This window comes from Ovis canadensis, chromosome 13, assembly GCF_042477335.2.
Source record: "Ovis canadensis isolate MfBH-ARS-UI-01 breed Bighorn chromosome 13, ARS-UI_OviCan_v2, whole genome shotgun sequence".
Taxonomy (NCBI): Eukaryota; Metazoa; Chordata; class Mammalia; order Artiodactyla; family Bovidae; genus Ovis; species Ovis canadensis.
In genome coordinates this window covers 49,340,650-49,363,293 of record NC_091257.1, presented here as the reverse complement: position 1 = coordinate 49,363,293, position 22,644 = coordinate 49,340,650, and the positions used below count along the sequence as shown (strand labels likewise).

The window sequence follows — 22,644 nt, the reverse complement described above, 5'->3', positions numbered from 1 at the left end:
TTCACGTATTGCTGAAGCCTAGCTTGGAGAATTTTGAGCATTACTTTACTAGCATGTGAGATGAGTGCAATTGTGCAGTAGTTTGAGCATTCTTTGGCATTGCCTTTCTTTGGAATTGGAATGAAAACTGCCCTTTTCCAGTCCTGTGGCCACTGCTGAGTTTTCCAAATTTGCTGGCATATTGAGTGCAGCACTTTCACAGCATCATCTTTCAGGATTTGAAACAGCTCAACTGGAATTCCATCACCTCCACTAGCTTTGTTCGTAGTGATGCTTTCCAAGGCCCACTTGACTTCACATTCCAGGATGTCTGGCTCTAGGTGAGTGATCACATCATCATGATTATCTGGGTCATGAAGATCTTTTTTGTACAGTTCTTCTGTGTATTCTTGCCACCTCTTCTTAATATCTTCTGCTTCTGTTAGGTCCAGATCATTTTGTCTTTTATCGAGCCCATCTTTGCATGAAATATTCCCTTGGTATCTCTGATTTTCTTAATGAGATCTCTAGTCTTTCCCATTCTGTTCTTTTCCTCTATTTATTTGCATTGATCGCTGAAGAAGGCTTTCTTATCTCTTCTTGCTGGAACTCTGGAACTCTGCATTCAGACACTTATATCTTTCCTTTCCTCCTTTGCTTTTCACCTCTCTTCTTTTCACAGCTATTTGTAAGGCCTCCCCAGACAGCCATTTTGCTTTTTTGCATTTCTTTTCCATGGGGATGGTCTTGATCCCTATCTCCTGTACAATGTCACGAACCTCATTCCATAGTTCATCAGGCACTCTATCTATCAGATCTAGGTCCTTAAATCTATTTCTCACTTCCACTGTATAATCATAAGGGATTTGATTTAGGTCATACCTGAATGGTCTAGCGGTTTTCCCTACTTTCTTCAATTTGAGTCTGAATTTGGCAATAAGGAATTCATGATCTGAGCCACAGGCAGCTCCTGGTCTTGATTTTGTTGACTGTATAGAGCTTCTCCATCTTTGGCTGCAAAGAAGGGAAGCTAATTTGCCATAGTGGGATCGACAGCAGTGGAGAATAAAAGTATCACCGAGTCCCCAGGGATGAATTTCCCCGTCAGGGCTCCTTGGTCCTCCCACTGTGTCTGTGGAAAACCTGAGGATCATTTTGATTTATGTTGACTTTTTATCTAAGAAAGAACTCCTTACATGGGCAGAGGAGCTTGGGGAGACCACAGAGTAGTTAAGGAGAGCTCGCCTGTGGTTTGAAAGCAGATGCTCCAGCAGAAAGGGCCTCCTTGGATCTCAGAAGATAATGCGGTTAAAGTACAAGCACAAACCGGGGTCATCACCATCCTTAGGACCCCTTTCCTAGGAAGGACCTGGAGGCAGAAGCGCTTTCTGCTCTCTGGCGATGCTTTTCTTTCCTTAACATTGGCTCCCGTGGCAGCTTCCCTCCCGACCCCCCAACCCTTCCGACCCACCGCCGCCGCGCCCCGCCCCCGCTCCCTGCCTGGTCATCTCCTCAGGCCACACCTCCGCCTCCTTCCTGCCCATCGCTGTCCTCCTCCGTCTCCTGGAGAATCCTCCAGCTTCTGCCTTTTAGACCAAATAAGACTAAATAATGTCCCCAAGGGCTTAGACACTAAAGAAGCAACTGTCTCCAAAACCCCAATGAGAAACATTTGTAAGCCTTTTCTACATAGAAATGTTACTATACATGTAGGCTATGTCTATAGCACAGTTCAGCCTCAATGTCAGATATTCTGTGACTTACAAGCCATCTTTGCGGGCTTACTTTGGTTGCCTAACTGCCCATATAAAATAGTTGTTGTAGAAAAAAGCACGTGAGTTCCGGAAAACCTTCTAATAACTCACCTTCCTCCTAATCGGCTTTCTCTACTTTATGGTTGACCATGTAGATAAAAATCTATAGTAGGTAAGATTTTCTCAACGAACTGTGCTCTCTGAGCGTGATGAACAAAGATTCCTAGTCAACTGTGTTTAGATAAGTGAAACAGAGAAAGTTGAAAACTCTGGAAGATTCATGGCAAGAAGACAATCTCTCTCTTCCTGTTTCTTTTTACAAAGCATCATTTTGATATTCTGGTGTTCCAAGCAAACAAGTGAAAAGCCAAGTTCTAACCTGAAGTTCCAGGGTTGTTGGTGGTGATCTGTAACCCAAGCTGGAAATAGGAAGCCAGACCTATTTCAGGTAGAACAGCTGTGGACATTAGGGGCCAGTGCAGGACTCCTCTTTGCTTTCCAGCTCATGAAATGCTCTATGCTAACATTCATGCCTCTGTGACTTCCTCTCCTGTTTTCTCCCTGGTATATGCTGCAAACAGCGGGTCACAGAAAGTCGAGAGAGCCAGATGACTATTGAAGAGAGAAAGCATCTCATCACCGTGAGAGAGGACGCCTGGAAGACCAGGGGCAAAGGAGCAGCCAACGACTCTACCCAGTTTACCGTGGCCGGCAGGATGGTGAAGCGAGGTCAGAGTGTGTGTGTGTGTGTGTGTGTGCGCAAGTGTGGACCTGTGTGTGAGCTCCATCACTCACAGAAGGGAGGGTGGCGTAGGATAGCTCACTTTAAAAAACCAAGCCTTGGTCTTTTCTGGTTTTTACTCTTAACTGAAGTTGAGTACACATTTTGTGAGCTACTCCAACTGAAAATCTTCTTATGACCGTATCGTCTTCAACGTGACGTGTGATTCAGTTAGTCACATTTCAGAACAGTCATTTGGAAATGCCCAGGTATCAAAGAGCAGTTTTGCAGATCTGCTATCAAACTTTTAGTCCTTTCCTGTAATTGCTTGGAAATTATTTCCATTTTTTTTGCCATCTGGCAATTAGTTCATTCAAATAAGCCTTTCTCAGTGCAGAAGTTCGTCGTCTTCCATTTAGGGTAATTCCCAGGTCTCTTTCCATCAACCCAGAGTTCCCTGGCTACAAAGCCCTGTTTCCAGAGATGTATTATTGAATGTCTAAAAGATGTATGCATTTCCAGGAAAGTGAGATTTCCCTGAAGGCAGGTCATATTCGCTGCAGCTCAGCTCTTGAAACTGATTTTCAGTGGGAATCCAAAGATTTGTGAAACTGACGAACCCCGTGGTTCATCAAGTCGTCAGAGAGCTCTGCAGCTCCGCAGCCTGTAGGAAATGGTTAAAATCCGGGGTCCCTTTGTCACGTGCGTGCACATGCCTTCATTTTCCAAGCTATTGTTTGAGTAAATTTCTCAATTTAGTGATGAAGGTTTTCTCAATCAATAGAATTAACTTATATTGTCATCTGCTTCATAGGTTTGCAGTTCGCTTTTCTCAATACCCTTTGGGATCCTCAGTCATAGATGGAGCCTACATCATTGTAGGCTCAGGATAAGTATCTGCAGAAGGAAGGAAGGGAGGGAGAGGAAACTCTTGAACCGAGATTAACCCAAATATTGGTGGAAGAATCCTTTCTAACAAATTGATTCTTAACTAATATTGGAATTTAGGGAAGCCCTGATGGCTCAGTGGTAAAGAATCCGCCTGCCAATGCAGGAGAGAAGATTCAGTCCCTGGGCTGGGAAGATCCCCTGGAGAAGGAAATGGCAACCCACTCCAGTATTCCTGCCTGGGAAATCCCATGGACAGAGGAGCCTGAGGGGCTACAGTCCATGGAGTCACAAAAGAGACATGACTTAGCGACTAGACAACAACAACAATCTTGGAATTATCAAAGGATAACAGAAGGTAATTTACTCTCAGAATGAGGTGGCATTTGAGGATTTTTGTCACCAAGTCACAGAACTATCTCCTTTGCATGACCCCCATCCCTATGTTAACAGAAGCAGATTCTTCAGGCCCACAACGAGAACTTGAACCATAGCTTAGATCTTCCAGCTTCTAGCCTGGCCTTTTATCCTGATGACCTTTTACTTGGGTTTCATTTTTTTGTCTTTCATCTTAAAAATCATAATGTATTTGAAGCCTGGTCCTTACTACCAGATACCACTGTCCCTGTCCATGGGGATATCAGAGGAAGTAGCCTTGCTCCTTGGAGAAGGCAACGGCAACCCACTCCAGTACTCTTGCCTGGAAAATCCCATGGATGGAGGAGCCTGGTAGGCTGCAGTCCATGGGGTCGCGAAGAATCGGACATGACTGAGTGACTTCACTTTCACTTTTCACTTTCATGCATTGGAGAAGGAAATGGCAACCCACTGCAGTGTTCATGCCTGGAGAATCCCGGGGACAGGGGAGCCTGGTGGGCTGCCGTCTATGGGGTCGCACAGAGTCGGACCCGACTGAAGCGACTTAGCAGCAGCAGCAGCAGCCCGTATATATTTGCAGGTGATAAAGAATCTGCCTGCAGTGCAGGAGTTGCAGGAGATGCAGGTTTGATCCCTGGTCAGGAAGATCCCTTGAAGGAGGGATGGCAACCCACTCCAGTATTCTTGGCTGGAGAATCCCATGGACAGAGGAACCTGGAGGGCTTCTGTCCATAGGGTCGCAAAGAGTCGGACACGACTGAAGCGACTTAGCAGCAGCAGCAGCCTTGCTCCTAGGCAGTTATGGAGAACAGAATCAGGGACCCTCCTCCTCCCTTAGCGGATGAGTTTCCTTTCACATGTTCCTGAGTAAATCAGGGATCTGGATTTAACAGCTGCTTTGTGGCTCTGCTCGGGGAATGGCTTTGCTGAGCTTTCCATCTAGTGAAACGTCGGTGGCCCGCTTCGCTGGTGTTTGTTATCACCTGCACAGTCGTGCACTTCACTGAGCCGTTGGCTCTTTTGGATTTTCAGTGGTGGAACATCCGATTTACTACACTTGCCAAAGAATGAAACTGTCCCCACACTTCCTGTCTCATCAGATGACAGTGTAGCAGTGAATGGCCAAGAGGCCTCCGTAGCCTGATTTTCATTCTGTCACCCCAGGAGCTGTTTTCTCCCCTCACCTCATTAGGGCTGTCCCCCTTTTTATATTGGTAGAGTCCACAGATCAGTGAGTACTCCATAGATTTCTGTGGTATTGTAGGTTTCTCCTGGAAGGAAGATATTCAGAGTATGCCTTTGAAGAAGAGAGAGCTGAGGGACTTCCCTGGCAGTTCAGTGCTTAGGACTCTGTGCTTCCAGTGCGGCGGGGAGGGCACGGGCTTGACTTCTGGTCAGGGAACTAAGATCCTACATGCTGTGCAGTACAGCCAAGGAATTAAATAAATACGATTTTTAAAAGATGTAAAATGTTTTCTAAGAGAACAGGTGACTGGTTATTGTCCATAGAATTCATTGAAAAGAGCTATGGAGAGTGATTTAACAGTGTGAAACTTAAATCTATATGCCTGCCCCCATCACTGCTGCTGAGTTGCTTCAGTTGTGTCCGACTCTGAGCAACCGCATAGACGGCAGCCTACCAGGCTCCCCCATCCCTGGGATCCTCCAGGCAAGAACACTGGAGTGGGTTGCCATTTCCTTCTCCAAAGCATGAAAGTGCAAAGTGAAAGTGAAGTCGCTCAGTCATGTCCGATTCTTCGTGACCCCACGGACTGCAGCCTACCAGGCTCCTCCACCCATAGGATTTTCCAGGCAAGAGTACTGGAGTGGGGTGCCATTGCCCCCATCACAGACAAACCCTGTCTCTAGCTGGAAAGAGCGGGTGCACCTTTAAGAGCTCACGGGTGCAGCTGCCTGAATGGGCAGCAGGGGGCACCCTAACTGGACAAAGGGCTGGTGTCAAGCCTGTTCATTGGCTTCAGAGTGAATAACCTCTGTGCTAATGTTATGTCCCCATGTCTCTTACACATCCTTTTAGCAGGTAATGAGCTACTGTCCCAGCCTTTGATACCAAATTTTACTTATTTTTAATATCTTTCAAGAAAATTGAGTTTCACTCAGATACAAACTCTTTGCAGATCTTGTAAAGATTTTTTTTTTTAACGTTATTGACATCAGTAAGGAAGTATGTGTACATGTTGAGAAGTACTTCTGGAAAGTGTTAGTTGCTCAGTCGTGTCTGACTGTTTGCAGCCCCATGGACTGAAGCCTACTAGGCTCCTCTGTCCATGGGATTCCCCAGGCAAGAATACTGGAGTGGGTAGCCATTCCCTTCTCCAGGGGATCTTCCCAACCCAGTGGTTCTCCTGCATTGCAGACAGACTTTTTAACCATCTGAGCTACCAGAGAAGCTTCTGGAATGTCACCTAAAATTTCAGTTGTAAACTGCGTTTCAGTATTTTTCCTTCCAAGTTTTATGGTGTAACAAACATCTTCCTCTCCAACTCACAGAAGGGAGGAGCAGATCCATTCACTTGGGTTTTTTCCTTGTAAGTGATCATGACTTACACATTCTCAGGATGTGGTTCTCAGTTGTGGTCTCTCGGATGCGATAACATAGCAATGTCACCTAATGGTTTCTCTTTTAATAAAAATGGATACAGAGAATGTTAACATCTCATTTTGTTCTTTGTATGTGTACCAATTACCCGTCCTGCCCCCCTTGAAAATCCCTTCTAAGTTTAGGAAAAAATACTCATCTATGTCTTTATTCAGTTTTCTGGCCTAATCAGATGCCATCTTCATGCTGGAATGTTTGCCTTCCCTTTCTATGTGTCTCTTATCATTTTTCTGCTTAGAGGGTCCCCATCCAACTCCTCGAAAGATGCAGGTGAAAGCATGTCCCTAGTTCCCAGCCACACCGAAGACCAGCATGACTTTCCAACATCCGCACATATGTAAACTGTCACTCTTGTGTCTTTCTTACAAAGCCTAGCACTCTCTGGGTAATTGCCTAGTAGATCACACTCTGATGATGCCCCTAAAGGCCAGACTGTCCCCACATCCCCTCAGCCGGGAGGACAACTCCAGGGCTGGGGAACTCGCCAGCCAGCATGACAGCCCAGGTCTCTGTTTCCCCTGGAGAGATGTTACAGAAACATCCAGCCCTCCGCCTTCTTGAGTTCTGCAGCTACAAATCCAACCAACCACAATCAAAAAAAAATTTTTTTTAATTCTATAAAATTCCAGAAAAGCAAAACTTGAATTTGCTACACCAACTCTTTACAAAGCATTTACATCATCTTCGGTATTAGGAGTCATGTAGAGATGATTTAGAGCATATGGGAGGATGTGTGTAGATTATATGCAAATATGCCATTTAATATAAAGGACTTGAGCATCCACGTGGATGTTGGTACCCACAGGAGGTCCTGGGACCAGTCCCTTGTAGATACCGAGGGACAACGGTATGCTTTCTCTTCAGCTACCTCCAGTGCCCGAAAGGCCTTCAGAAGTCAATGTTCCCTTTGTTCAAGGACATTTCGATCACCATCTGCACTCTCTTATCCTATCTGCATGTTAGGGATGTGTCTTCATTGTTCAGTGTGGAATGGCAGACTGACAGCTGCTGCAGGCCTTAGAAACAATAAAACCTTATCTGTGTGGGCAGTTTTCCTGTAAGTGTGTGTGTCCCATGTCTGTCTGTAAATTCTCTAAATTGTTAGGGCTCATGGTGCTCCCTCAGGGTTCTGGGAATTTCCAGAAGTGATCCTGAGATGCTCAGTTACTTCTTTGTTTTCCCTGCAGGTCTGGCGTCCCCCACTGCCATCACCCCGGTAGCATCCCCTATTTGCAGCAAAACAAGGGGCACTACACCAGTTTCCAAACCCCTGGAAGGTGAGTCACGAGGCCCTGACGTGCAAGGGGTTTGCGGTCAGAAGAGCCCTCAGTGCTTCTCTCACTGTGTTTCCTACTTGCCCAGATATCGAAGCCAGACCAGACATGCAGTTAGAGTCGGACCTCAAGCTGGACAGGCTGGAAACCTTCTTAAGAAGGCTGAATAACAAAGGTACATACCAGGAGCCAGAGGGAAGCTGTGGTTCACGTGTGTGTGGCTGGTGTGGCTCAAGGTTCAGTGGGTAGCTCAGGAAACCTAAAAATACCTACCCCACTTGCAGAATCTCTGAATCCCAACATGAATTGCTTTTTTCTCCTTAGCTAAATTGTCTTCTATTGTGACTTAACCAATGCGTACTGTAAGCATTATCTTATGTTATATTTTAAAAGTTAATTTATTGGTCAACACTGATTAGATTACTAAGCTCTGATTCACTTGATAATGTACTCACTGGGTGGCTCCCAATAGCACATTTGTGCCTGGATCTAAACTCTTGGGATGTTATCCAGTCAGGATTGTAGACTCAATAATTTTGCTTTTAACCCTGAAAGTAGATTATGACATGAAATCAACATGATCTGATTGTATATGTCATTTTCCAATAAGGTAGCAGCTGCTATTATATCTGATTGTCACAAATAGTTTCTAGAAGAAAACTGTAGTGAATAAATAAAGATCTTAATACAAAAGTCTATGAAGTATATAAAATTAAAGCATAACATGCAGAAGTAGCCTCGTCTCTTAAGAAAAACATCCAGTACTTAAAACTTACCTATTACTAAGTACCCACTATTGACAGTGCCCCCTATAGGTTGAAAATAATACAAACAACCACTTTAAACTAGAAATACAAAAGTGTCATATAATAACCAAGCTGGCAAGGTAAAGAATACAAACAATTCACAGTTTATTACCTGTGTGTAACAGGTATGTAGCCCAGAGGCCAGCAGACTAATCCAGCTTCCCATCTGTATTTGTCAATAAAGTTTTATTGGAACACAGTAATGCCCATCTGTTAGCTTATTGGTAATAGTTAATTTTGTGCTATAGCTGCAGCTTCGTGAAAGTTGCAACTCAAGTCAAATAGCCTCCCATGCAGAGCCTACAATATTTACTACATGGCCCTTTGCAGAAAAAGATTTTACCTAACCCTGATCTAGAACAAAGCTGAGGCTAGTTCTGTCTCCAAGAGCAAAAAGAACAGGTTCAGAAATTGCCAGTGACTTCAGCGTCCACCTCCTCCCACTCCCAGGGCGGGCTTTGTTCAGCCCTTTCCTGAGAAGACAGCTGGTGCCCGAGAGGCGTCTGCAGAATCTGGGAGCAGTCATGCTTGCGCCACTCCTGGATCTTAGCAGGAAGAAAGTAATTTTTAAGACAGTGAAGCAGAGTTGAAGTCATGTTTTTACACACATTGATTTGCTTGTTTGTTGATAGTTGGTGGGATGCAAGAAACAGTCCTCACTGTCACTGGGAAATCGGTGAAAGAGGTGATGAAGCCGGACGATGACGAAACCTTTGCCAAGTTTTACCGCAGCGTGGACTCCTCTTTACCGAGAAGCCCTGTGGAGCTGGACGAGGATTTCGATGTCATTTTTGATCCTTATGCCCCCAAGTAAGTTATTTCAGTTCCCATCATTCACCCTTGGAGAATGGATCCCTTCACCGGCCTCGGCATAGCACTTTATTCTCTCACCGTTATCACCTTCTGCAATAGAATAGCCAGACTGACACCGACTGGGTCCTTGGCCTTCCCCAGTCTATAGAAATTAATCTGAGGCCAGACAGGAAATGCAGGCGAGGCTTTATTGGGGCCCCTGCTGCAGCAGGAGGAAGGAAGAACAAGCGACAGGTGCCCTTGCTGGCTCCCTGAGGTGGGGCGGGCATGTTCCTTCTATGGGGTAAGGGAAGGGGTGTGTCCAGGGTTTGGACCAGGAGGGTGGGTGGCTTAGGTAGTTTACCCACGCCTTTGGTGGTGTTGAGCACAGCAGGTATGTGCAGTGCCCTGGTTTTGCTCCCAGCTCTTCAGAAATGGCAGTTGGGTCTTTTTGGGCTTTTTGTATTTTGTTGTCCATAATTTGCCCCAATTGCACACGCATGAAGTTATTTTTAGTCCCTTATAGTGTCTTCATATTTTGTTGCTAGAGGAGATATTTGTCCAGCTGTTATCACTGCAGAAAAAGTTCTCAAGTCGCAGGTCCCAGCTTGTCTCAAAATCACTATTCTCTAGAACTAGACACTGGAGTAGATGGAGCTTGCGTGCCCAGGACTGACGTCCTCTCTGCCAGAAAGCCTTGCATCCACACCATGTGCCTGGTCCATAAAAATAATGTGATGGGTTTTTCACATCACTCAACTATTGCTTTCAGACTTCATGAACGCTGGTTAACCAACATTTTTATGCCTCTCTTTCATTTGACGTGTTGAATTCTTACTCAACTTTGAAAACTAAAATCAATGAAATTTGCCATCATTGATAAGATCAATAGATCCGAGGGTTTTATCAGTGCTGTCCCAGGTCCCTCTTCACACAGAAATTTGGCTACGCCACTAAAGAAGAGTGTCCATGGTGTTAGAATTCCTTTGATCTCAAATGCTGCAAAGAAAGGCAAGTCCAACCAGCTTTAGCAGAAGAGAAGTGTGGAGGGATTTACAGGTTCACTCCTTGAAAAGTGCAGGTGTGACCTCAGGTTCCAGGGGCTCAGAATAAGGTCTCTCTTGTGCCAGCTTCCCTCTCAGGCTGTCTCCACGTTAGATGGTCACCCCTCACTCCAGATTTATAGCTCAGCTGTGTGGCCACTCCTGTTCAGGCAGTCACCCTGCCCAGCAGTCCTAGGAGGAGCTCAGGTCTGCACGCAGCCCTGCAGCCATCATTGCGGCCAAGGGGATGGAAGATGCTGATAGGCTAGTGGTGGTCTCTGGATCCCCCTCAGCTCTGGAGCTGGGATAGAGGGTGGGGCATGGAGGGAGGCAGTCCTCACAAAAGCAAATCCAGGACCACCTACTAGAAGCAGGGAGAGCATGCTGGGTGAGCTTACCCCACACCATCCACATTGATCTGCTTCCCACCAATTTGTCAGAGAGCCTGTCTCTTCCAGAAGTCCGCAAGGTCATCATAAATTTTCCTTAAGCTGTTCCTGATACCCATTCTGCATTTTTCAGTGTGTTCAGTTTTTTTGTTTTCAATTTGCTATCTTAAGAAAATGAACAGTTTGCCACTCCCCACCTTTAATATTGGGTATTATTTGCATACATGGTTATTGGACCATTTCTCAATTTCCTCCTCATCCAGATGTCATTGTGTAAATTGTTACATACAATTTGAACATTGAAATGTCGTGTTTACACACATACACAGATGATAATGTTATGTATGAAAGAGGACCTCCAGGGACAGAGATCCATGCACTTGGATGTTAAAAGCAGCTAGAGTCTGCTGGGAAACTCTGTGACAGAGTGTACCCCCATCTTCATGTCTGGTGTTCAGCCCCAGAGAGTTGTGTGTGTGTGTGTGTGTGTGTGTGTGAGAGAGAGAGAGGGTCATAGTTTGGGGGCCTCTTTTTATTTCTATATACTCTTCAAAATAGTGCTTATTTTCCAAAGGGGGACAGTGAGTTGGGAGGAGAATAGTAGTGGGAGAATTGGGAACTGAAAAACTGACATGGAGAGGAAGTTGAGTCTGCAGGAAGGAGGGTTAAATCGAGAAGCAATGCCTGACTAGTCTCAGAGGGCTTGCTAGAGAGCCCAGAGAAGGAAAGGCGATTCTTTTCCAACAGGAGGTGATCAGGATGCTGTGGAGAAGGGGGTTGATGATAACAGGGAAGGACTTTCACCCATCAACGCTGACCAGGAGTGGGGTGGGCTGCCCCAGAGGCGCCAGCTGTTCCTCCAGGTGGAATCCCAGAGGCGTCATGAGAGCAGGGCTCCTAGGATTGGCTGGGATCTGGACCCAAATGGGCTTCAACCTTCCAAGAGCCTCTGACTGTTGGTGGAGTGGTGGGAGGAGGAGGAGGAGCTGTAAGATTTATAATGCAGTCAAGAAATGAAACTGTGGAGCTGGACGCTCCAGGTCAGAGACCTGCAAACCCCTGAGCGAGGGGGAGACTGCAGCCCTGGGCCACAGCAGCTCTGCTCTGCTTCGTAGGTTGACATCCTCCGTGGCTGAGCACAAGCGTGCTGTGCGGCCCAAGCGCCGGGTCCAGGCTTCCAAAAACCCCCTGAAGATGCTGGCCGCGAGGGAAGATCTCCTGCAGGAGTACACTGAGCAGAGACTGAACGTGGCCTTCGTGGAGTCGAAGCGGATGAAAGTCGAAAAGTGTGAGTTTGGGGCCCACCCCCAGCTGTGTGCTCGGGAACTGGGGGGGCGGGGGGCAGGTGACTCCATCTCTCATTTTCCTGCTCTGCAAAGGCCAGCCACGGTGCTCAGAGACACTCGTGAGAGACAAATGAGCACGTTTGTACACACGCATGCACACCTGCAGAAAATCTGCTTGGAGGGTGAAGGCTTCTCACAGAAACTCTTAAGTGTGGCCCATCTGTTCACATAAAGTAAAAGTGTTAGTCACTCAGTCATGACTCTTTGCGACCCCATTGGCTGGAGCCCACCAGGCTCCTCTGTCGATGGGGATTCTCCAGGCAAGCATACTGGAGTGGGGAGCCATTCCCTTCTCCAGAGGATCTTCTCGACCCAGGGATTGAACCCAGGTCTCCTGCATTGCAGGCAGATTCTTTACTGTCTGAGCCACCAGGGAAGCCCTCTGTTCATTTAAGTCTTTTTGAGTTTTCTTTCCAGAGGCTGGAGGAAAGGGAGGTTGGGCTTTGTAATTTAGTCCACTTCCAAACTTGGCAGTTCTCCACTCCATTTGATTCTAGAAAATTTGATCTAGAAATTTGATCTCTCATGGGCAAGTGTCCCACATCCCTGCTTTGCCTAATCCTAGATTTTACGCTGTTAATTTAAGTACAAACCAGTGCTTTTCATATTGCTTTAGAGGGGACCTCGGGCTCCTTGAAGTTGGGATGTGGGTTGAGAGGAGTGGTGGGAGCGGGCAGTGGGGGTAGGGCGATGATGAAAGTGAGGAGCAGTCCCCAGGCCTTGTTCCCATTTCAGGCTCAGCCATCAGCTTTCCTCTGCCCAGCCACATGGGGGTCCAGTTCTGAAACAGCAGTTGTCCTGCTGGAGCTAGTGGCATGCATAATCTTACGGGTCTGAATATTCTTGCTATCATTTTTATTTTCCTATAGCACTCATAAACCTACTTACCAAAGTTGTTTTTTATTTTTAGAAATAGAATATTTAGATGAGGTGGTTGAGTCTTTTCATTATAATTGTTTTACTAAATAAGTATATTTCAGACTCTCTGAGCCATATGAATTGTGAAGTGGTGGTATATTTCTTTGGTGTTAGAACTTCATCTCAGCGAAGTAATTTTCCGAGTTTCTCTCTAGCATGCACATTATTTTTTAAAACAAAGAACTGGAGAAATAAAGATTTATTGTCACAGATTCTGTGTACTTTAATTCTGCCTCCACTTTTCGGGGGCACATGTACATTTGTTGGTTCACACTGAGAACCTAGCGTCTTATTACAATCTTAAATCTGAGAGCAAGGGATCCCAAGAGGTCATCTAGTTGTTCACTCTGCCTTCAGGAAAAGATGAGAACTAAACCAAGCCTCACAGAGTGCCTGCTTTTCTGCATATAAAGACTGGATGGGAGTTATCCAACAGTCCCCCTCAGGAAAGCATTTTCAACATCTGAACCCTGTTAGGAATTATAACGGCTTTAGTGGAATTGCAGCAAATGAGTCCAGCTCCTAATTTTATACTGAGGTTGTTGGTCCACACTCGTTTCTTATCTCTCTGCATGGATGGGGTGACACCTGTCAACAAGCATTTATATTTTCAATCCTGTGTTTAATTCCTAACAGAGCTTCCCAGAGCTCATCAGACAAGAGTATGTTTTCCCCCTCAGGACTAGCTTGAAAAGAAAAGAGCAGTGATTGTTAATGCATGATCACTGAGTATGAACCTTGTCTTTTCTCCCCAATGTCTCACTGCCCTGTGCTCTCTTTCATCCTTCAATCTTTCCAGTGTCCGCCAACTCCAGCTTCTCAGAAGTCACCCTGGCAGGGTTAGCCAGCAAAGAAAACTTTAGCAACGTCAGCCTGCGGAGCGTCAACCTGACGGAACAGAATTCCAACAACAGCGCAGTGCCCTACAAGAAGCTGATGCTGCTGCAGGTTAAAGGTATTGAAGGCTGAGAGGATGACACGCAACCCCAGTTTTTGTCTGGAGGCCTGGGCTCCCCCCACTTGCCTGACAGGAGGAGGGAACACATGCTCTGGAGAGCCCACTGGGCACTACCGCATCTAACCCCAGCTTTGCAAAATCTCACGAGGTGGGAAGCATTCGGCCCCTGAGCTTGGTGACGGGCCCCCCACAGCTGCTGAGCAGCAGAGCTGACTGTGACCCTGGCCACACGCTGCCTGTGGTCACCAGATGCCCTCGCGGCCATCAGAGTGTTCGCCCCACTCTGTCGTCCTCACTGGGGTCAGCTGGAGTCAAGGAGCCAGAGGGAGAGATGGGTGTTCTTGGAGAAGGGAATGAGGGAGCACAGAAGGGTGGCCAACACCTTCCTTCCCCCACTCTTTACCAAGGAGCCTTCCCCCACAACCAGAGGGCTCTGGGCTGCCCTGCAGTGATTAGCTGCCCCCCAGTAGCACTGCGGTATTGGAGAAGGAAATGGCAACCCACTCCAGTATTCTTGCCTGGAGAATCCCAGGGACGGGGAAGCCTGGTGGGCTGCCGTCTATGGGGTCGCACAGAGTCAGACACGACTGAAGTGACTAAGCAGCAGCAGCAGCACTGCTGTAGATTCAGGCTCAAGACAAGGAGGGCGTATCCTTTGCTTTTCTGGCAGTTTCCAGTTTGTGTCTGCACAACCACTGTCCTTTGTAGCATATTTAAAAGATCGGTGACAAGTGCAGACCCCCGCCTCCATTCCCATGTTGTAGCGCTGGGACGGCACTATTGGTGTGACTGTGGGAAGATGGAAACCATTTAGGAGAAGGTGTTGGAAGCTGCACAAGGCAGGGCTTCCCTCTAAGCTGGTTCCTCTGTAGACTCAGGGTTCCCGAGGACCAAGAGGTTCTCTGAAGGGCGCTCTGATTGCCTGGCCCACAGAGGCTGTTAAGTGTAGGAGGCGGGCTGAGTGGAGAGAGACTGGGAGAGGGGAGACAGGGTGTTTGCCAGCATCCCTGGGGAGGGAGCCTTAATGGGTCCCCACGCTGTAACAGGACAATGCTAGCGGTCCTGGTGGTGACTCTTGGGACGTGCCACCAGGGAAAGTCATCCTCAAGGCTGTGACCTAGGTCCCCTGGGTCACGGGAGCTCGGGTGAGCAGAGGAGACTGGCCAGGAGGCAGAGTCAGGAGCAGGGCTGCTCTGGATGTGGGATGCGTCCCGGCAGGTCCTGCTGGGACGGGGGGACAGGGCTCCTCTCGAGGAGACGGTGACCTCTGCTCCGTGTTCAGGAAGAAGACACGTGCAGACGCGGCTGGTGGAGCCTCGCGCCTCCTCCCTCAACAGCGGGGACTGCTTCCTCCTGCTCTCCCCCCATCACTGCTTCCTGTGGGTTGGAGAGTTTGCCAACGTGATCGAGAAGGCGAAGGTCAGTGTCTAAGGAATGAGAGTAGCTTGGTTCTGCGTCTCCTTTAGACACAGGACATTCTTCCAGTGGCCAGACCCCTAGAAAGCTTCTCAAAAGCCTCAGTGTCTCATTCAAGTGAGAGGGGATAGTCTTCTTTCTTTTCCGGAAGGTCTCTGCAACAAGCCTCTCATTAAGTGCTTCAGGGAGGTGTTTTCAAAGGAGTCTGGCCTACGCCCCCAGGTTTTAAGTCCTGGTTCATCGTTTGTAGAGGGAGAAACTTCCTCTACATCACTTCCAAGTTGTTTATCCCGGTGCTAATGAAGTTCCTTCTCTGATGTACTGAGTGAGATTTTAATGGGAAAAGACCAGGAAATGGGATTTTTTTTTTTTTGACTTACTGATTTTTGATTGACTTATAGTTGATTTACAATGTCAATTTCTGATTTACAGGGTTAATTTCTGCTGTAGAGCAAAGTAGTCCAGTTATACATCCCTTCTTTTTCATACTGTTTTTCTTCCCGGGATATTGAGTATAGTTCCCTGTGCTCTACAATAGAACCTCAGTGTTTATCCGTCCTGTATATGCTAGCTGGCGTCTCTAATCCTAAACTCCTAGCCCATCCCTCTCCCACGTCTCCTCCCCCTTGGCAACCACAAGACTGCTCTCTTTGTGAGTCTTTCTGTTTCATAGGTTCATTTCTGTCATATTTTAGACTCCACATATGACATCATATAGTATTTGTCCTCTTTCTGACTTCACTTAGTATGATCGTCTGTAGTTGCATCCATGTTGATGCAAATTTTGTTTTTTTTTATGGCTGATTAGTAGAATGGGTATTCTTAAAAGCATCATGGATGATCTGTTGAATTTAAGACTAAGAACTGTTGCTCTAAAGAATGGATTCTCCCTAGTCCTTTAGTTACATTTTCTTGACTTTGTAGACAACCGCCAACCAGTGCCCCTGGCCCCTGTGGTCACGAGGTTTTCCTTTCAGACACGCACCTGATTTCAGCCTTAGCCCATCCACCACCTGGCCTTGGACTTGTCTGCCCAGGTAACTGTGTTCCTCTCTCTGTTTAGGCCTCAGAACTTGCGAGTTTAATTCAGACCAAGAGGGAACTTGGTTGTAGAGCAACGTATATCCAGACTGTTGAAGAAGGAATTAATACACACACACATGCAGCCAAAGACTTCTGGAAGCTTCTGGGCGGCCAAGCCAGTTACCAATGTAAGAGTTTACTGCATCTCGGAGAAGAAGACTGGCTACTTCTTCTCCTCTCCTTCCTTCTTGCAAACCAGACGCTCTCCAGTGGAAAACATAACATCCCCTTACTGTTCTTATCCCAAAGCCGCCGGAGACCCAAAGGAGGATGAGCTCTACGAAACGGCCATAATAGAAACCAACTGCATTTACCGTCTGATGGATGACAAACTCGTCCCTGATGATGACTACTGGGGGAAGATCCCAAAGTGCTCCCTTCTGCAGTCAAAAGAGGTATGGCGAGGGCTCTGCCTTGGCCCTGGGCTGCCCAGGAAAGCAGACAGGAAGTGCCCGACAGACGCTAGCCAGGGTTAGTGCACATCGCAGATCAGAGACATCTTGTTTGGGTTTTTTTTTTGGCTGCACCTTGAAGCATGGGAGATCTTAAGTTCCCTAACCAGGGATCGAACCCACAGCCCCTGCAGTAGAAGAACGGTGTTCTTAACCACTGGACTACCAGGGAAGTCCCCAGAAACATCTTGTTAAAGGCTACCAATTTGTGATTTCAAATCATTACTGCTGTCTTAGATGCTAATTGTTGTTCATTCACTAAGCTGTGTCTGACTCTTTGCAACCCCGTGGACTGTAGCCCACCAGGCTCCTCTGTCCATGGGATTTCCCAGGCAAGAATACTGGATCGGGTTGCTGTTTCCTCCTCCAGAGGATCTTCCCCAACCCAGGGATTGAACCAATGTCTCTTAAATGCCCTGCACTGGCAGGCATATTCTTCACCACTGCGCTACCTGGTTGCTAATATAGAGTTACAAATTTGTTCTGAGGAGGCATGGGACATTGAAGGCTTTTCTTTTTGGGGCCAAACATAAATATGACTCAGGCCTGTCTCTTGATTTTTATATAAACATTAAACATTTTTCAGTCCTTGAGTTTCATGAATCATAGGTGTATATATAATTGTTAGGTTTGCCAAGTAAACCCATAAATTTTTATTTCTCACATAAGTAAAGATTTATTAAATTAATAAATGTTTTTATTGTTTTTTTCTGACTATTTATTAAATATTTAATTTTATATGTAATATTTTATATATGTGTATTTGTGGGCTTCCCCAGTGGCTCAGCAGTAAAAGAATCCACCTGCCATGCAGGAGCCACAGGAGACATGGGTTCGATCCCTGGGTGGGGAAGATCCTCTAGAAGAGGGCATGGCAACCCACTCCAGTATTCTTGCCCGGAGAGTCCCACGGACCAAGGAGCCTGGTGGCTGCAGTCCATAATGTCACGAAGAATCAAACGTGATGAAGCAAAGGAGCACACATGCCTACATGTGTGTGTGTGTGCGTGTGTGTGTGCGTGTGTGTGCATGTGTGCGTGTGTGCGTGTGTGTGTGTGCGTGTGTGTGAGTGTATATATCCAGGACCATTAAGTATCTGAATGTTGAGAAGGAAGTGGAAGACAGACACATCAGGACTTTACATTTCATTGGGTAGAAAAGTGTTAGAAAGAATGTCATCCGAAGCTAGACTGACTGTCTCCTGTGAATGGGCATTTAAAGGGAGAAACACTGCCACAGGAAAAGAAGTCATCAGGAACAATTTTAATGATACGGTGAAACTGAGTCTAGTTTGCTTAGTAATTCTACTTAGTTTGCTTAGCAATAATAATTCTACTATTCTTAAGTAGAATCTGGATTGCTGGAAATGAAAAAAAGTGAAAGTCGCTCAGTTGTGTCAGAGTACTGGAGTGGGTAGCCGTTCCCTTCTCCAGAGGATCTTCCCAACACAGGGATCGAACCCAGGTCTCCCACACTGCAGGTGGATTCTTTTACCAGCTGAGCCACCAGGGAAGCCCAAGAATACTGGAGTGGGTAGCCTATCCCTTCTCCGGGGAATCTTCCTGATCTAAGAATTGAACCGGGGTCTCCTGTATTGCAGGCAGGAGACTTTACATTCTTTACCAACTGAGCTATCAGGGAAGGTTGAAAATGAAGACAGGAATTATTCTAGGAAGAAAGCATAGAACCAGCAACAGGCAAGGAAATAAGAAATAGCATTGTGTTCCTGTATTCATTCAGCAAACCCTAGTGAGCCCAACTGCAGATCTAAGTACAGGTTTGTCTCTGCCCTTGAGGGTCCCGGAATTGTACAGGGCAGAGTCCTGTGCAGTCACTGGGTCCTCAGTGCCATGTGAGGTTGCCTGTATAAGTTAAATGAGTGAATGACAAGGGAGGGGAGGGAGTAAGGGGGATGGAGGAAGACATACTTAAATAGCTCTTATGCCTCAGAAGTGCTGCATGGCCTGAGCCTTCAGAGGAGGGGTTAGCTTGGGCACTTAGGTCAACAAGACAGAAATCACACCCACAGAGTGGAGGCCAGCTTGGCAGGACGGCGTTAGCTGCCAGGTCTCTTTGTGTCTGTACTGAATGCTCCATTAGGATTTAAATCATCGCCTGTCTGGCTCACTGTCACTAGAGACCCTGGTTCAACTAGTACTTGTCCTTGGAGTTAACAGATTTTTCTGTGCCATTTCCCCAGGTACTGGTGTTTGATTTTGGGAGTGAAGTTTACGTGTGGCATGGAAAAGAAGTCACGTTAGCACAACGGAAAATCGCCTTTCAGCTGGCAAAGCACTTGTGGAATGGAACCTTTGACTATGAGAATTGTGACATCAACCCGCTGGATCCTGGGGAATGCAACCCCCTCATTCCCAGGTACTGCCAGGCCCTCGACCATCTCCCCCGCCCACTGCAGTGATTAACCATCACCTCTCTGGGGCTTTACCTTTCATAAATGATCACAATGCAGCACCATGATTATTCACAAAAGGAACAGCGCTTTAGCTTTTCCCTAACAAATACAGAAGTACGGACGGAGAGGCCGTCTGGATGGTGTTGCTGTTGTGTTTCATTTCTTAAAGTAAATCGGTGCCACCTGCAGCGTTCAGGTGCTGCTGTGCCAGATGACTAGCAGTTGTGTAAACAAATGGCTTGCTCATCTGAAAAGCTTGCCAAGTCCTGGAATCCAGCCATGGATCTGAAGCTGGGGAAACTATGCCTCTCTTGTCTGGTTTCACACCTCCCCAGCATAGCCCTTGAATTCCAGGATCCACCATTTATTTAGATGAGGTTTTTGCCCTTTGGGGGGAGGGAAGACGTGGTATTGAAGTAATGATTGTAGTTATTTCCTACAGTCTACTGGACTTTTAAAAGTCATTTTGGCAAATCGGCGAAAGGTGCACAAAACTCTCAGAAAGATGATCTTGAGAAAAAAATTTACATCCAAAGGATCAGTGTTTTTTATTTCATAACTATCACATGCCACATAATACATTAGAAATTGATGCAAATGGCATGTTGAAACTGCTTTTTAATGTTTTCCATTGAACTTATATACAGATTTCAACTGTCCTACCTAGTTTCCTGTTTTAAAATCAAATTCTTGATTTTATTATTCATTGTCATTATAGGAAAAAATTCAAAATGATGTCAGTGTAGGTGAAAAGTTTTCAAATCCCTTTTAAGCACACTTAACAAAATTAGTACTGAAACAACTAGTTTTTTTTAAGAACTAAAGCTAAGACTAAAAGGAATATTTTACTGGCTGCTGCTGCTGCTGCTAAGTCACCTCAGTCGTGTCCGACTCTGTGCGACCCCATAGACGGCAGCCCATCAGGCTCCCCCGTCCCTGGGATTCTCCAGGCAAGAACACTGGAGTGGGTTGCCAATTCCTTCTCCAATGCATCAAAGTGGAAAGTGAAAGTGAAGTCGTTCAGTCGTGTCCGACTCTTAGCGACCCCATGGACTGCAGCCCACCAGGCTCCTCCGTCCATAACTTGCTATAGTAAAAGAAAAAAATACCAAAGCGTAAAATCTGACGGACAGTTCGGTCATGACGTCATCTGAGATCTGAAAATATGGAAGAGTGGGCATCTTGCCTGCTGGCTCTCAGCCCCTCTGAGACCAGAAGCACTGAGGGAGCTCTGAAAAACAATGCATGGTGGGCCCAGCGCAGGAGATGTGCTTTAGACTTAGGTGGGTGGGGCTTGTGGGTCAGCATGTCTTAAAAGCTCCCCAGGGATTGTAAGATGCAGCCAAAGTAGGGCGCCAGCCCTCCTTAGCAGACAGGAGACCGAGACCACCGAGGAGTCATGACTTCACGCAGCTCAGACCCTCGCGCCAGGACAGAGGGCAGGGTCACCAGCTTCACGCCTCACTCTAGACCTGCGGCTGGCCGTGCTCCCTGGCTTCACAGTATCCAAGATGAATTTCTAAGCTGAGACCAAAGTGCTCGTTCTATAAGCACCTCAGAAAGTCTGCAGAGTGGAATTGTTAAGGACCATAGTCTTCAAGGTAGTCCTGAATTTCCCACAGTTGCTGATATTTGGTTCCTGAAGTCCCACCAGACTCCGCAGTGGAAGTGTTTGCATACAGTGCCTCATCCTTTCGGGTCCCTTTGAAAACAGGCAGCCCCTTGCTGTGCCTCAGCTGTGATGCTTGGTCTGGACCAAGCAGGACGTGATGAAGCAGGGGCCACCACAGGACCCAAGAGGCACTGCCCATCCATCTGCGGGACCCAGTTCACAAGCCAAGGCTGATTAGGAAGGATGAGAAACACCCTCACCTTATCCTTAGGGCTCACCCTCTTGTGCACATCTTTTCTCAGCTCTCCCTATTTCTAAGTTAGCTGTGTTCCGAGCTCAGCGCCGGTTTCTGAGATCCCGAGACAGTATGGACCTCCTGACTGGGCTGGGCGGCTTCCTTTCTCTTTTCATTGTGTTCTGCTCAGCTGCTTCCCATCCAGTGACCTAGACATAAACGTGCACAAATTCGCTCTATGACCCATGAGGGTATGTTCATTTAGGGAACAGAGGAGAATTTGTTCCTGGAGACTGGCAATCTCCATTGTGACATGACTTAAAAAGAGAACTCAGGGTGAACAAAGCTCCCTCCATCTATTCATGGACTTGAAGGAAATATGCTGAGGCCCTTTGGATGACCGTGGGCAGAGTAAAGCAGGCAAGAGCGACAGGCCTGTGACTCCTGCCTTTGCTGAACTCCCAGACTAGCCTGTTGCCCTCGGGGACCCCGACGTGAGGATTTGCTGGAATGCAAGGCAAGTCCAGTCCTGAGGTGGATCACGTCACATTCAGGCACATCAACGCCAAGGAAACAAAACCATGCAAGGCTTCAGGCTAAAATAAGAAAATGGCATTTCAGTGAAAACAAACCATCCATTCTGTATACTGTTTACGTATTTGGTTTTCTCACTAGCCACGTGTGCTGGGTTTGGCCCTTCTTAATTTCAACGTGACTTATTTAATCTTGGTTCTTTTCCCATCCACTCCTCCCACCCCACCCTCACCCTGCAGGAAAGGACAGGGGCGGCCCGACTGGGCAATATTTGGGAGACTTACAGAACACAACGAGACGATCTTGTTCAAAGAGAAATTCCTTGATTGGACGGAACTGAAGAGACCTAACAAGAGGAACGCCAGCGAACTCGCGCAGCACAAGGTATTGAGGGTGATCAAGCCCCAGACCTCAGAGCTCGGTTTGAGTCCATGCCAGAGGGGCCTGGATGCTAAAAGCCCTCCTGGGGTTTGCTAGCAGAACAGCAGACCAGTTTCCAGTTACATTCTGACTCCAGGAGGTGAAAATAGCCGTGTTTTCACATCCAGGTTTATAGGTGTCGCATTCACAGTCATGGCGTGTGTCCCCTAAATGCACCCTTTCCTGAAATGCACTGGACAGCCTGAAAACACCATCCTCTGAGGCTGTCCCATCACCAGGGAAGCAGTGATGCTATAGCTGCGGATGCAGAGGCAGCTGAGCCAGCGTGTCTGCGTTCCCTCCTAGGATGATGCCCGGGCAGAGGTCAAGCCTTACGACGTGACGCGGATGGTGCCAGTGCCCCAGACGGCGGCCGGCACCGTGCTGGATGGGGTCAACGTGGGCCGAGGCTATGGGCTGGTGGAAGGGGACGACCGGAGGCAGTTCGAGATCGCCAGCGTCTCGGTGGACGTCTGGCACATCCTGGAGTTCGACTACAGCAGGCTCCCCAAGCAGAGCATCGGGCAGTTCCACGAGGGCGATGCCTACGTGGTCAAGTGGAAGTTCATCGTGAGCACCGCAGGTCAGTGAGCACTTCTGTGTCCTCCTAGCC

At 47.2% G+C, this 22,644-nt stretch overlaps 1 protein-coding gene across 19 annotated transcripts in view; it reads left to right on the top strand.

Moving 5' to 3' along the window:
* SVIL (supervillin) overlaps positions 1-22,644 on the top strand; it is a 258,674-nt gene that overhangs the window by 216,489 nt on the left and 19,541 nt on the right. For all 19 annotated transcript variants that reach the window (XM_069547648.1, XM_069547643.1, XM_069547647.1 and 16 more), the window contains 12 exons: positions 2,315-2,462; positions 7,528-7,617; positions 7,703-7,789; positions 9,053-9,230; positions 11,760-11,932; positions 13,708-13,863; positions 15,149-15,285; positions 16,346-16,493; positions 16,615-16,760; positions 19,018-19,193; positions 21,851-21,995; positions 22,338-22,614. In XM_069547648.1, the coding sequence (XP_069403749.1) occupies positions 2,315-2,462; positions 7,528-7,617; positions 7,703-7,789; positions 9,053-9,230; positions 11,760-11,932; positions 13,708-13,863; positions 15,149-15,285; positions 16,346-16,493; positions 16,615-16,760; positions 19,018-19,193; positions 21,851-21,995; positions 22,338-22,614 (1,861 nt within the window). The remainder of the gene's footprint in view (positions 1-2,314; positions 2,463-7,527; positions 7,618-7,702; positions 7,790-9,052; positions 9,231-11,759; positions 11,933-13,707; positions 13,864-15,148; positions 15,286-16,345; positions 16,494-16,614; positions 16,761-19,017; positions 19,194-21,850; positions 21,996-22,337; positions 22,615-22,644) is intronic.